Source organism: Conger conger, chromosome 1 (assembly GCF_963514075.1).
Source record: "Conger conger chromosome 1, fConCon1.1, whole genome shotgun sequence".
NCBI classification, from domain to species: domain Eukaryota; kingdom Metazoa; phylum Chordata; class Actinopteri; order Anguilliformes; family Congridae; genus Conger; species Conger conger.
In genome coordinates, this window is record NC_083760.1 from 21591610 (window position 1) to 21603455 (window position 11846).

At 39.0% G+C, this 11846-nt stretch overlaps 1 protein-coding gene across 1 annotated transcript; it reads right to left on the reverse strand.

Moving 5' to 3' along the window:
• Positions 1-1363: 1363 nt before the first annotated feature.
• Positions 1364-5096, reverse strand: LOC133121662 (uncharacterized). Its single transcript, XM_061231066.1, has 6 exons — positions 4868-5096; positions 4379-4702; positions 3911-4198; positions 3407-3505; positions 1957-2018; positions 1364-1873 (listed from the first exon to the last, which is right to left on the reverse strand). The coding sequence occupies exons 1-6, from the start codon at positions 5094-5096 to the stop codon at positions 1751-1753; spliced, it is 1125 nt and encodes a 374-aa protein (XP_061087050.1). The 3' UTR covers positions 1364-1750.
• Positions 5097-11846: the final 6750 nt, after the last annotated feature.

Here is an 11846-nt window from a genome sequence, read left to right on the forward strand (position 1 = left end):
CTCCATTACATTACATTACATTACATTACATTACATTATTGGCATTTGGCAGACGCTCTTATCCAGAGCGACGTACAGTTGATTAGACTAAGCAGGAGACAATCCTCCCCTGGAGCCATGCAGGGTTAAGGGCCTTGCTCAAGGTCCCAATGGCTGTGCAGATCTTATTGTGGCTACACCAGGATTAGAACCACCGACCTTGCGTGTCCCAGTCATTTACCTTAACCACTACGCTACAGTTCACCCCTGCTCCAGGGGAGGATTGTCTCTTGCTTAGTCAATAAATACGGATATTTGTGTTGAGTGTGTAGAATTGCTGTATAAAGTAAAACATGTTCTTGAGGAGTTAGGTATTGTAATGTTTAAAAAAGTGTTCATTGTATCCCCAGATATTCCTCTGAGGAGGATATTTAGGGACCGTATCTGTGTTTTGATTGATGGGGTATTCAATATTCTATTTATACTGTAGATGTTACATTCTATTATAATAATGTTGGCTATTCAGTGCAAATGATAAAATACCCCAAAACAGAATGAACATATTGATGGTCTGTAAACTTGTAAGTCCGGGTATTTGATTTATTAAGTTTCTGAAATGTTCCTTCACCTGCACAAATGAGATTTGGTGGGTATACTGTATGTGTGCGTGCATGGTAGGATGAGAGCAATAACTCATTTATTTTTCTGCAGAAAGTATCAATATAGGCAGGGATTTGAATTGATGCCTTAAAAAAATCTATCGGAACTGGGAGAACCAATACATTCTCATAAATATCTGGAATCATATGAAATTGAAATTAAAATGAATGAACCAATATACTGTATATTACAAAGATGTTCTCTTGTGTGCAAAGAAACATAACTACAACAAACACATCAAACGCTTTCAACCTGTACTCATTTAGATGTTTGTCTCCTGAAAATGTTTGAGAGGTTTAAATGCAGGAGCATCAAAAATACAAGGAGCTAATACTACCATCTGCTGGACAGAACAGTTCACTGAACGTTTCACTTTGCTCCACTGAATTTATGTGAACTGTCTTGATGCAAAATAACAGATTATCACTTGCAATCTTTCTCATAGGTGCAGGACCAGAAAATTAAAATTGAAATTGGAGAAATAGTCTGGCTGAGATATAATTTTATTTGCGCACATGCAGGGTATCATCTTGATATACAGACAAATTCTAAACTAGGATATATAATATAAGATATCTTAAGGTTAAATAACAAACATGGTGGTTGGGACACCAAGGGTGTATTCCATACATTACATAGTTTCATATAGACAGATGATAAGGAACAATGCAAATGAGCTACCACCAATAAGAAAATTAACTACATTATCACTATATAGCTTTGAATTAAAATCTAAAACAAAATGTTCCATCTTGTACAATAGGTAATGATTGTATTTACAGTACATACAGTATATATTTTCTGGAGTTTCTTTTGTGAAGAACTGTCTCCAGTCATCAGCAGCCCCAACTTAAATTATGGACATATCGAGCCAAACGCTTTGCAAATACTTTACAGATGGAGTGCATTCGTTAGGGTACAGCACACAGCACAATGGGGGGTGAAGCCGAACTGATGATTTTGAACTGTGCTTAGAAGCTCTAAAACCACTTTCCACCTATGAGCACACTTTCCTATTTCATTCCACTTTTCATCCGAAACTATTGTGTAACGAGCCTCCTGTCCCCAACAGGCAACCTAGAGAGGCACGCCCCTATGCCTTTTCACGAGTTCAGCGTGAGGTATTAATGGTGGCGTATTCAGTTTCCGACTCTGCGGTTTTTCTGCCTGGTTTTCTCTTTCCAGCAGCAGAGGGATTGACCACAGCATAGGTAACAGTATCCTCACTCTGCCCCTGCACACAAATACACATACATTATTACAGATGTACCACAAAGCAACAGCTGCTGTAAATTTAGCAGATTTATATTCACTCACTTTGTTCTGGTTGGTAACTGTGTCACTCCGTGTATCTTGAGTAAATGCAGTCTCCCTTTCAACTAGGACATTAATTGTAAAAGTGTTATCATAAAGCCAGTATTATAATGTAGCAAAGCTACCCGTATGCAAAAGGTTTGTAACAAATCATATACAGTGGATAGAAAATGAATACACCCCCTGAACATTTTTTCTGATTTACTTGACATATAGCCTGTAATTAAAGTGCATTTAATCTGTGTTTTTTCTACAAATCTACATACAGTACTTAACCTTCTCAAAGTGACAAACCAATTAAAAAATTGTTTTAACATTAATTAAAAATGAACAATTGCAATAAATTGGTTTGATAAGTATCCACCCCCTCTACTGAATCACCCCATAAACTACCTCAGATATGGCAAATTGCCTTCAAGACCAAACAATAGCTAATTGCCCCACACCTGTGTGAAATCACAGCAATTAACTTGATGAGATGTATAAAAACAGCTGTTTACCATGGTCCCTTAGTATGCAAGAGCAGTCTCACTGAAAGGCAGAAGCATGGGCTCCATAGAGCTCGCAAATGAAATCCGTGACAAAGTTGTGTAAAGGTACACATCAGGTGAGAGATATAAGAAGATTTCTAAGGCTTTGAAGATACCCTGGAGCACTGTTAAGACCATAATTAATAAATGGAAAGTGCATGGCACCACTCACAGTTTTTTAAAATAAAAACAACACTATAAGAAACATGTATACTGTATATACACTCACCGAGCACTTCATTAGGAATTTTTTAAAACTTTATTAGGCCTACTTATTAATTTGATTATCTAATCAGCAAATTGTGTGGCAGCAGCGCGATGCATACGTCATGTAGATACAGGTCAGGAGCTTCAGTTAATGTACACATCAATGATCAGAATAGGGAAAATGAATGATTGTTGGTGGCAGACAGGGTGGTTTGAGTATGTCAGAGACTACCGATCTCCTGGGATTTTCATGCAAATAACCACACATTACGACAGTGGTATGCAGAAGAGCATCTCTGAACACAAAGCATTATAACTCTAAGTGGATAGGCTTCAGTGGTAGAAGCCTAAAAAAGTCTAATACCTAATAAAGTGCTCACTGAGTTTACATGTATATGGAAAATGTAAAATACATATGTGTTATAGAATGGGCATATATATATATATATATATATATATATATATATATATATATATATATATATTGCATATCATTTTTTTATATATAAATATATACATTTTATCTTGAGATCATAGGAATTATATTTTCTATGCTCACATATATAAAATGGGCCATAATCATGTAAAATACATACGTAGTCCATTTAGTAGGACAGAGTAATCAACATATCCTATATGATTATTACAAACCTTTTGCATATCGGTAGTCACAAGGCAGATTAGGTCTAAAATTATGGCTATTTAAAGTGTCTTACCTTTTCTTCTCTTGTATTTCACAGCCAATATCACAAGGAAGACAACAGCTATGCATATAGCCACTCCAGAGCCAATCCAAACCCCTATCATATTTTCATCTGAGAGAGGGCACAGACAGAGCGTGTGGTCAGTTTTTAGTGAATCTAATGCTTTTTGACCAAGTTCAACAACATACAGTATATTTATTTCATTTGCTTTAAAAAGTAGCCCTCCTCATTATTTTGTATTGCTTACCATATATAAAATACATAATAACTTTTAGAAATGATGTTATTGGATAAGAAAAAGGGGATTGAACCTACTTCCCACCAATGCAAAAAACAATGAAAGGTCACAACAAATAACAACTTTTGGATGCTCAATACAAACATTGTGGCATTGTTATCTCAATTGCTTTAATAATTCATGTATGAGAGAGAAATGTTGATGTTTGTTTTTTCAATTATGATTACAGCTAAAAAGTAACCAACTGTGTTTCAGAAAGAAGGAAACCAAGCTCTTACCAGGGAAGCTGGTGGTGTAACTGAGTGAGGCCTTCTGTTCCTCCCCCTCAGTTAGCTGACATCTCCACTTCATGTTGCGGTCGGAGCGCTCAAGTGTCAGAGTCAGACTGGAGGAACACTGGGTCTCTGACACCTTGTACCTGGCTCCTTGCAGTGGGTTTCCTGTCTCACTAACCCAGGTCACTCTCATGCTATCTCTACAAGGCCTATGACTATGACTATGAAGTTGACAGTGAAGAGTAACTGTACTACCAATCTTCAGCTCTGTCACTGGAGGGGATGAAGAGACTGAAAATGGAACATGAGGTATAGTTATATGTCTTCTGCTCAAGCTCAGAAAATGAAGCAGATCTACACTAGTAATTAGTTTAGTATGAAATGCATTTTAAAATAATGTTGTAACATTAGTTAACTACATTCTTCTATCATTCTGATAGCCTTTGACAAATTCCAAATAGAAATACTTACTGTTGAGAAGAGATAGGAAAATACGGGTAGCATCTGTATGACCACTTCCTTCGCGATACAGTCGACAGAAGTACTGTCCGGTATCAGCAGTGGTAAGATTATTAATGTGCAAAGAGCAGTCAGATCCCACTTTCAGCTTTCTTGGTTCCTTTTCATTTTCCTTTTTGAACTTCCCTTCAATGACCAGTTTGATATTGGTTCCGGATGTTTGATTGTGGTAGCTCCACATAGGTGAGGAACATTCAAAAGAACCACTACGGCTGCATGGTAAACTGGCAGTATCTCCCACACTGGAGTACACAGTATATTCATCTCCACTGACACCTGGGCGAAAATGAAAAATGAATGCATCTCATTTAACAAAGCACAGATCTACACTAGTAATTAGTTTAGTATGAAATGCATTTTAAAATAATGTTGTAACATTAGTTAACTACATTCTTCCATCATTCTGATAGCCTTTGACAAATTCCAAATAGAAATACTTACTGCTGAGAAGAGATAAGGAAATATGAGGAGCATCTTTATAGTCTTTATTATTGCGATACAGTCGACAGAAGTACTGTCCAGTATCAGCAGTGGTAAGATTATTAATGTGCAAAGAGCAGTCAGATCCCACTTTCAGCTTTCCTGGTTCCTTTTCATTTTCCTTTTTGACCTTCCCATCTGTGACCATTTCAATAGTGCTTTTGGATATTTGAACTTGGAAGCCCCACATAATTGAGGAACAATTAAAAGAACCACTATGTCTGCATGGTAATATGGCGGTATCTCCCACACTGGAGTACACATCCACTGAAGTATCTCCACTGACACCTGGGCAAAAATGAATACATCTCATTTAACAAAGAGCTCAAAATTATTATAAGATATTACATATTTTTTGGTAAATGATTAAATGTGGTTTAAAGAGACAGATCACTACTTTTGTGATTAGATTTCGAGAATCATCACTACACTGCCAACTTCCTCATGTTGTCTCTCACATGAGTATACATGCATATATGGATACAGACTCTTTTGTATGAACTATTTTCTGTAGCCAAATGAAGGTTAATGCACACAGTTATGTAGTTATGTTTGTCTGTGTGGTCATCTGTTCTGCTGTCATTAAGAATGAGGTACTGGTCTTTTTATAATGAGAATCAAAACAGTATTATGATTGTTTTAAAAGTGAGTAAACAGTAGTAAACTACACTTGAATTGGTTTAGTTCTGACTTAGTGTTCCCCCATGATTTGTTTCCCCATCTCTCTCTCTCTCTCTCTCTCTCTCTCTCTCACCTGTGAAGAAGAGGAGGATGTTGAAGAGCAGCGACATGAGTCCAGTCAGCCTGTACGAAGTCATTCTCACTTGTTCTCTTCTCTCATTCTGTATCAGCGGAGTTCAGAGGCAGTGCTTGAAAGAGAAATGTCATTTCCTCTTTGTCATTTTTTTTTTTTTTTGCTGCACTGAGCCACCACACTGTTGAAACTAGTTTCAGTTCCAATTCAATCCAAGCGAGCTAGGCTAAATTTTAGCCATCTCCTGATCCATCCATTTTGGATCATTTCTTTCATACATACAGTTGTAGGGACTACAACTTCCACATTCCCACAGGAAAATTTCACGACGTCCACCACGAATGACGTCTAACTTGGTTCAGCCAATCCCGTAATGGCGGGAGCAATAAACTTTCCCGTATAAGCGCAAGACACGTTCTTGGGATCTCTCTCTTCTGCCTCTTCTCTTCGACGCACCCTTTTGGCCATTCGCTTCAGCTCATCTGCTCCGAGACTCGGACAGAGGCTGAATGCTGCACAGCGCACTACCAGGCCTACGGACACACCCAGTTACCTCGCGGTAACTTCGTGGCCTATAGCGAGTGGAAACTGGTGTACGCGGAACGCTACATCAATTTCCCCCTGCAAAGCTCACCAAAGAAAAACAGCAACAAACAAGGACAGCACGTCTTTTGGATCCAGCAATGCGTATGCACTCAGTAAGACTAAACAAGCATTTTCAGGCATAACCAGTGTTAGCTTAGTCTTAACTGATATTTTGAATCTGTGTTTTTGCCGTCTTACCATCTGAATGTATTCTGTTAGCCGTGTATGCACGTGAATTGATTTGTCGTCTTTCGCGCATATATAGAGTGAACTACAGGGCGGCCTGTAGCGTAGTGGTTAAGGTAAATGACTGGGACACGCAAGGTCAGGGGTTCTAATCCTGGTGTAGCCACAATAAGATCCGCACAGCCGCTGGGCCCTTGAGCAAGGCCCTTAACCCTGCATTGCTCCAGGGGAGGATTGTCTCCTGCTTAATCTAATCAACTGTACGTCGCCCTGGATAAGAGCGTCTGCCAAATGCCAATAATGTAACTACACAAGTAGCCGCTCTTCTCACAGCTAACACTGAAACTCATTAACACACCCAGAACTCTAGTTTACCCAAGCTAGCTACTCCCACTTTTACCTTTCCTTTGTTCAAGCGACACACGTGCTTGCGCGCGCCCACACACACGCACACACACACACACACACACACACGCACACACACACCCTAACTTCCATCCATCCATCCATCCATCCATCCATTATCTGAACCCGCTTATCCTGATCAGGGTCGCAGGGGGGCTGGAGCCTATCCCAGCATACATTGGGCGAAAGGCAGGAATACACCCTGGACAGGTCGCCAGTCCATCGCAGGGCACACACACCATTCACTCACACACTCATGCCTACGGGCAATTTAGACTCTCCAATCGGCCTAACGTGCATGTCTTTGGACTGTGGGAGGAAACCGGAATACCCGGAGGAAACCCACGCAGACACGGGGAGAACATGCAAACTCCACACAGAGAGGCCCCGGCCGACGGGGATTCGAACCCAGGACCTCCTTGCTGTGAGGCGGCAGTGCTACCCACTGCACCATCTGTGCCACCCACACCCTAACTTCCCCTACTAATTCCCGTTAGTTTATCTGTTCTGTGTTTGTACGTTGTTTAATAAATATATTTTATTAAACCCCGGTGTCCGTTTTGGAATCACAAAGACATGAAAGCCGAGTTAAAGCAGTCTTTCGAAGAACTTCCAACCTTCAGGTTATCGGTATGTTCAATCGTTAATATTGGTTATTTTAATTATTAATTGAAATACTAAATTTGTGGTTGGATATTTCAGTAACAGTAACAGTACTTTTATGAGACTGATTACTTTTTGCAGTTATACTGCTACATAACATTAACTGGTGCCGAGAGTAAAATCAACAAAATGTTATTTGGCGGCCCGTGCGAGGACCCCACATAATTTGGAGCCCCGTGCGAGGACCCTACATAATCTGGAGCCCCGTGCGAGGACACCTACACAGTACTGTTGCACTTGCTTTCCATTTCCAGTAGAAAGTGAATGATGGGTCAGACAGAGAAACATGACTTTACAGACTGTATTGTAATCCTTTATATGGAATAGATTATGGACATTGAATACTCAGTAATTCACATTTGTGAGACTTGCCCCCTGCAGCTCAAATCCACATTTTGTTCGTAATCAAATTTGTTTAAAGATAAGATGAGATGAACATGTCAATTCATCGTCATTTATATTGTGTTGGGCACATACTGACCTCACCAGAATTAGTGGCCACACACCTCTTGTACATTTGTGAATTTTAAGTGTTAATTTTAGAATACAGACTGCGATTGAATTTGGGATAGTCAACACTGGTACACAGTGGTTCAAACAAGTACTTGTCTGCTTAAATTGAGTGATCTCATTGACGATTATTTGAGCATCAATCTGTTTTGTTGTTGTTGTTGTCATTTTACAAACAATGTGGAACATGTTTTTACACTCACTAAACAAGATGCCCAGTTCCAATATGAGTAGGTGCTAGTTAGCACATTATTGATATACAGTAAGTTAATGCTTATTTGTGCAGCAGTGCAGCAAAAACAGCTAATAAACATGTATTATTATTATTATTATTATTATTATTATTATTATGCAATGTGTTCAGAATTTGCCCTGTGGCTGAACACTAATTATAGGCTGAGGTATTTAACTACCTGTTAACATAGATATTCCACGCAAAGACGTCTATATTAAGAAGGAAACGAACAAAAATAGAGATGGTTTGAACAGATGAGATAACTATGATGTTAAGTCTTGTATATGTACAGGCTTACTTGTAATATGGAAAGCTGCAGGGTGCTATGCTAGGGATGTACACAACCATTAAATCTATCCTCAACTAACAGCACCACAACACAGCACTGAACAGCAAATCATAACATGCAATGACAGGGTGACAGGCACGTGTGCTCAACTCAGCTCTGTGATCCACACTTCCCTTAAATCTCTTACTACATCTTTTATTAGGATTGACTAAAAATGTGAGACTTGGCCCGACATTTTATATCAAATACAACAGAATACAAATTTTTTCTTCAACAGGACAGATATGCAAATGGCTGTGGTCTGACAATATCTTTAAAAACCAACCATTTAAAAAAAGAAATCAGGTTACCACTGTGAATGACAGAACTTAAAAGGAAGTGGTTGTATTTACTGAAAAAGGGGATGTGGAATCACACATAACCTACATGGTCATGTTGTGCTACTTTTAGCCTCCATGAGAAACTGCTAATTTGCCAACTGCCTTTTGGCCGTGAAACATTTCTCGCCTACATTTCCGCCTGTTCAGTGAAACCATTTTCAAGAAATATGCATGTACATAAATATCTCCCTTCCCTCATACTGAATAACTACAGTATAAGACTATGTATTATTGTATACTCCTTACAGATACACTATTCCTACACTACAGCAGAACTAGATAGAATGCTGGATTTAAATCAGGTGTGTGTCTTGTATAGTCCCAATCTTTCCACCTTTTCCCACTGACGGATGCTTTAGTTGTGTAGTCAGAGAGTTTGGGGTCATTGTCTTGCTGCAGGATGAAGCACCGGCCAATAAGGTTGGAGGAATTTCTTTGTATCTATCCAGTCAAAATCTGTCTGTACACTCCCATCCTCAATTACATCATCATTAAAGATTAGTGAGCCTGTTCATACATACATTCCCAAACAGCCATAAGCCACGACACTACCTAATAATGCCCAAGCCATGACACTACCTCCTCCATATTTCCAATATTCACCATTGCAAAGTACTACCTAAAACCCTTACATAACATAGAATGTTACGAGCTACCAACCAACTTATAGAACTAGATACAGATACGATACAATAAATAGAGCAGTTATTGAGCTTCTGTACCAGCATGGTCTCAGAGCATTTCTGAACTCTAGTTGATCGCAACTAAAAAAATCCTCAGGAAGTGATGGAATGGGCAGAAGATAAAGACAATGACGATAAAGAATGGTAGTTTGCCTCTGCAAGACAAAGTGGGGAATGCCTTCTTCAAACCTGTAGTAACCTATCACAGTTTGGTCTTGAACAGTTTCTAGGGTCTGGATTCATGTCCTGACTAGAAAGTCTGTGTATTATTTTCTTAGTAATTGAATACATTACAATGTGTGTGTGACCTATTGTTCTGTTGAAAGAGTTTAGATGGGAAACGATGATGTACTTCATAATATTAACCCCCTTTCAGAAGCCTTTAATCATCACCATAAATTCCACATTGAATGATACCACAATTTGTATCATCTATATTTTTTGGAACATGCTAGCATGGAATGTAATACTGTACACTTATGTGGAATGACAGCACACAGAAACAAGGGCAGATGTATCAATGCAAATCTTATCTATGTTACGTGTCACAATACGTGTCAAAATCCCCCAGAGTTGAACAATAGCTTCAGGAGCACGCCCCTGCTAGGACCGTAACAGCCAAGGAGTTCACACCAAAACAACAACCGAGGCGCTACGAAAGGGCCAGTGAAGGCCCACTGAAAAGCAAAAAGATTTATTTTGCAAAACATACAAAACTTAACACCAAGTTCTGGTAGTGTAAGACAAAATAAACCTGTGGAAGAAAAGAAAATTGAAGTTACTAAAAAATAAGAAGGAAGGTAATATAATGTCTTCTGCAGCCTAACGTGCCTACACTACCATAAACATAATTAATCCCCCCCAAAAAAAAAAGTTAAAGACAAATACAGCTCCAGGGAAAAGAGTGCACAACTCCATCTTGCAGATTGAATATTTTAAGTGATAGCGGCCAGGTGTTCCATATTGTCAGGAAAATCTGGACAATCGGAACCACCCCTAATAAAGTGAGCAGAGAAGAGAGGTACAGGTATTACACACACACCAGTCCCACAATGTTACATTATTGGCATTTGGCAGACACTCTTATCCAGAGCGACATACAGTTGGTTAGACTAAGCAAGAGACAATCCTCCCCTGGAGCCATGCAGGGATAAGGGCCTTGCTCAAGGGCCCAACAGCTGCGCGGATCTTATTGTGGCTACACTGGGATTCAAACCACCGACCTTGCCGGTCCCAGTCATTTACCTTAACCACTACGCTACAGGCAGATGTTACTGGTACTGAGTACCAGTACCGTAATAATTTCTAGTTCTGCTTTAAATGAGCCATATCCATTAGCTACGACAACCAAGGATCAATCAAGTACTATTGAATGGTACTTGGTGGGAAGGTCAGTACCAATGGTAATGGTACACTGGTGGGAAGGTCAAAGATAAAAATATCTATTAGATAGATTTGAAAAAATGTCTTTAATAGACAGTAAATTATTAAACTAGGTATTCTATTTGGAATTTGATCAGATTAAGCATAGAGTATTATTAAAGTTAGCTGACTTATAAGCACTGCTGTACAAATAAGCCTTAACATACAGAATATCAATAGTGTGCTAACTAGCACCTACTTATATTGCAACTGGCCATCTTGTTTAATGAGTGTAAAAACAGTATTACACATTGTTTGTAAAACAACAACAACAGCAAAACAGATTGATGCTCAAAGAATCTTCAATGAGATCACTCAATTTAGGCAGAAAAGTACTTATTTGAATACCTGTGCACCAGTGTTGACTGACCACCACAAGCCATTATGTCCCAAAGTTCAAGTTTATAAAAGTAAGCATACTCTGAAATTCTTCAGATGTGTTCTCAAGGGTTAGAGCATTCTGAATTCATACATCAAGGCAACATAAGTGTAAAACTGAGGAAGTGGAAAAATATGGCCACGCATTAGTTCTGGTGAGGTGCCTGTGAACCTTAATTGTTGTCTCTGTGACTTGCTTTGTGTATCGGTATTTTTAGTTGGCTAGGTAAGCAGTGTTTGGATAGTTAACTTTGGTCACTTTTGCTCTGTTTGTTTGTTTGTTTGTTTCTTTGTTCAAAAAAAAAAAAAAAATTAAAAAATTGGCCCTCGTCCTTATCTTTGTTGTACAGGTAGCAGTTGAAATTGTACTTCCCTCTAGGGTCTTTCAGCGAACTTATCCCTGGTTATGGGTATGCACTTTGTTGTACGTCGCTCTAGATAAGAGCGTCT

Coding starts and splice junctions, on each gene's coding strand:
- LOC133121662 (XM_061231066.1), bottom strand. CDS start 5,096: ATGTGGGGCTTCCAAGTTCAAATATCCAAAAGCACTATTGAAATGGTC. Junction 4,703..4,867: donor TTCCTTATCTCTTCTCAGCA/GTAAGTATTTCT, acceptor ATTTTCGCCCAG/GTGTCAGTGGAGATGAATAT. Junction 2,019..3,406: donor GAAATACAAGAGAAGAAAAG/GTAAGACACTTT, acceptor TTAATGTCCTAG/TTGAAAGGGAGACTGCATTT.